General features: G+C 37.4%; 1 protein-coding gene across 1 annotated transcript; it reads left to right on the top strand.

Moving 5' to 3' along the window:
• Positions 1–718: 718 nt before the first annotated feature.
• Positions 719–1,979, top strand: LOC18020623. Its single transcript, XM_006403043.2, has one exon. The coding sequence runs from the start codon at positions 823–825 to the stop codon at positions 1,858–1,860; it is 1,038 nt and encodes a 345-aa protein (XP_006403106.1). The 5' UTR covers positions 719–822; the 3' UTR covers positions 1,861–1,979.
• Positions 1,980–2,256: the final 277 nt, after the last annotated feature.

Genomic DNA, 2,256 nt, shown 5'->3' with positions numbered 1-2,256 from the left:
TTTCTCTAATTTTACATCTCCACAAATAAATTGTGTGCATCCACATAAACATTGTGTGCATAATTGCCTCCTTTTATTCTGAGGGTGCAGAAATTATAGATCATTCCCACAACAACAAAAAGAAGCAATTATCATTCCCACAACGACAAAAAGAAGCAATTATATGCACACAATGTCTTTTACTGGTATAAGAATGCTAAGGTGGAAACTTGAAAATTTTGTGCTGAACCCTTAAGTTATATCAATTTGCGATATGTCCTTTTATAATTTCACAAGATTAATACATCAGTTTACACCATTTCTAACCCATACATGACACATGTACATTTTCAGCAATGTAATTGATCAGTAACAAAAACTACAATTTACAGGCACATGCCAACCCACAAAAATTACTTATTGTAGATTCAAATCAATGAGATTAGAGTAACTAGTATAGCTAATCAAATCATACCTTAATTAGTCCATATTGCAAAGACTTTATTTCCATTTCATAAAAATTAAAGTTTTAGAAAAACTAATATGCTTTTCCATTTCTCTCTTTCCGTCTTTTTGCCAATTACTCATCATTTAGCTCGTGTTTTAAAATCACTAAAAAATAAAAAAGAAAAAGCGATCTCTCGCCTTCACTTTCTACGCAATAACCTCCTCCTTCACTCCATGTTATATTAATCGCTTCGACCTGTCAACAAAATTTCATCAATCTCTTCCACAAAACCCAAAACCGAACTCTTCACTAGGAAGACTAAAGAGAGCTCTAAAAGTCTTTCCTATTAATTTTTTTTTTTCCTTTTTGGGTTTGTCTCGTCCGTACACATAGCCATGTCTCTACCATGGAAAAAATCAGGACGAATATCGAGATTCATGTCGGAATTTCAGCAATCTCCGAAACGCGGCGGGTCTTTGGTCGTCGAAACTGGCTTCCCGACTTCTCTAATTGATCTCTTCGTCAAAAATCGCGATCGTCTTAAGAAATCCTCCTCTAATAATAAACGCCTCAAACGCCAGACCCAAACCGCCCCAAACGCTTCGTTGCCGATTAATCCTGACGCGATTCTGGAAAAGCCCGTTGCGAGGAAAACCGTTCGGAGTAAGACCGATGAAGTTAATTTCATCGGCGGTGGATTAACGGCGGAGAAAAACGGTTGCGTTTGTGGTGGCAGCGCGTTTGTTTTGATCGCGTTTAAAGTTTTCATAGTGGCGGCGTTCGCGTTTAGCACGAAGAAGAAGCTCACTATAGGAATCACTCTCTCCGCCTTGGCGCTTCTCTTAACAGAGCTCGTGGTGGCGCGTGTTCTCACGCGCTTCACGCACTGTGACACCGACGCGCGGAAAGGAAAGCCAGCTGTCTCAATCAACGACGAAAACGCGATTTCCTGCGGAAAAATCGCAGCTTTGGATGTTTCGAGTGATCACTGCGGAGAAGAAACTCAAGTTCCCAAATCGCATAAAACAGAGCCTGTGGCTGAATCGAAAGATTTAAAGATTCGTGATCTGTTGATGAAGGATCATGAGAAGTCGAAAAGTAAAAGTTCGAGACTGAAATCGAAGATTGTGAAGAAGTTGAGGAGTTACAGGAAGAAGAAGAAAACGGTTGTGATCAAAGAAGAGACTTTGAGTGAAGTCTCAAGCTTTGTTGTTTCAGAGGATAAAACAGAGATAACCGAGCCAGCTGAAAGAGACGAAGAAGGGTTAAATCCGCCATTGATAGAATCGAAAGGAGATAACACGAATGGGATTGTTCTGATCGTGATTGTGCTTACTGGTCTGTTAAGTGGAAAGATCTTAGCTATTGGTCTGACATTATCCAGTCTGTTTCTCAGATTCGGAGCAGCCAAAAACTCTGGTCTTTGCATATAATTTTTTTTTTTTTTTTATGTTCGTATAAAACTTAGGAGAATAGGTCTTACTTATGTTGTAGAGATTACCATCAGATTGTTAATTTGGGTTTACGTTTAAATTTGGAATAATATTTTTTCCAAGTGAATCACAATCTAAGTATTTTCAACAGTATTTTGGTTAATCGTTAACGTAAATTTAAAGGCAAATGAAATAATATGTTTGCGTTTGGCGCGCTTATGTTTATGTTTTGCAAAATTAGGTAATTTATGTTTTAAAACCCAACAAGTGCTTTATATTTCAAACTAAATTATGTTTTAAAAAAACAATCATATAAAGTTATAAACACAAATGCTCATAATGGACAAAACGGGTTCAAGTGTTGCTATGGAAAATATACTAACACGTAAAGAAATT

Source organism: Eutrema salsugineum, unplaced genomic scaffold (genome assembly GCF_000478725.1).
Source record: "Eutrema salsugineum unplaced genomic scaffold, Eutsalg1_0 scaffold_17, whole genome shotgun sequence".
NCBI classification, from domain to species: domain Eukaryota; kingdom Viridiplantae; phylum Streptophyta; class Magnoliopsida; order Brassicales; family Brassicaceae; genus Eutrema; species Eutrema salsugineum.
This window is presented reverse-complemented; position numbering and strand designations above follow the sequence as displayed.

Bases quoted from the DNA above. Each gene is read 5' to 3' on its own strand.
- LOC18020623 (XM_006403043.2), top strand. From the start codon at position 823: ATGTCTCTACCATGGAAAAAATCAGGACGAATATCGAGATTCATGTCG.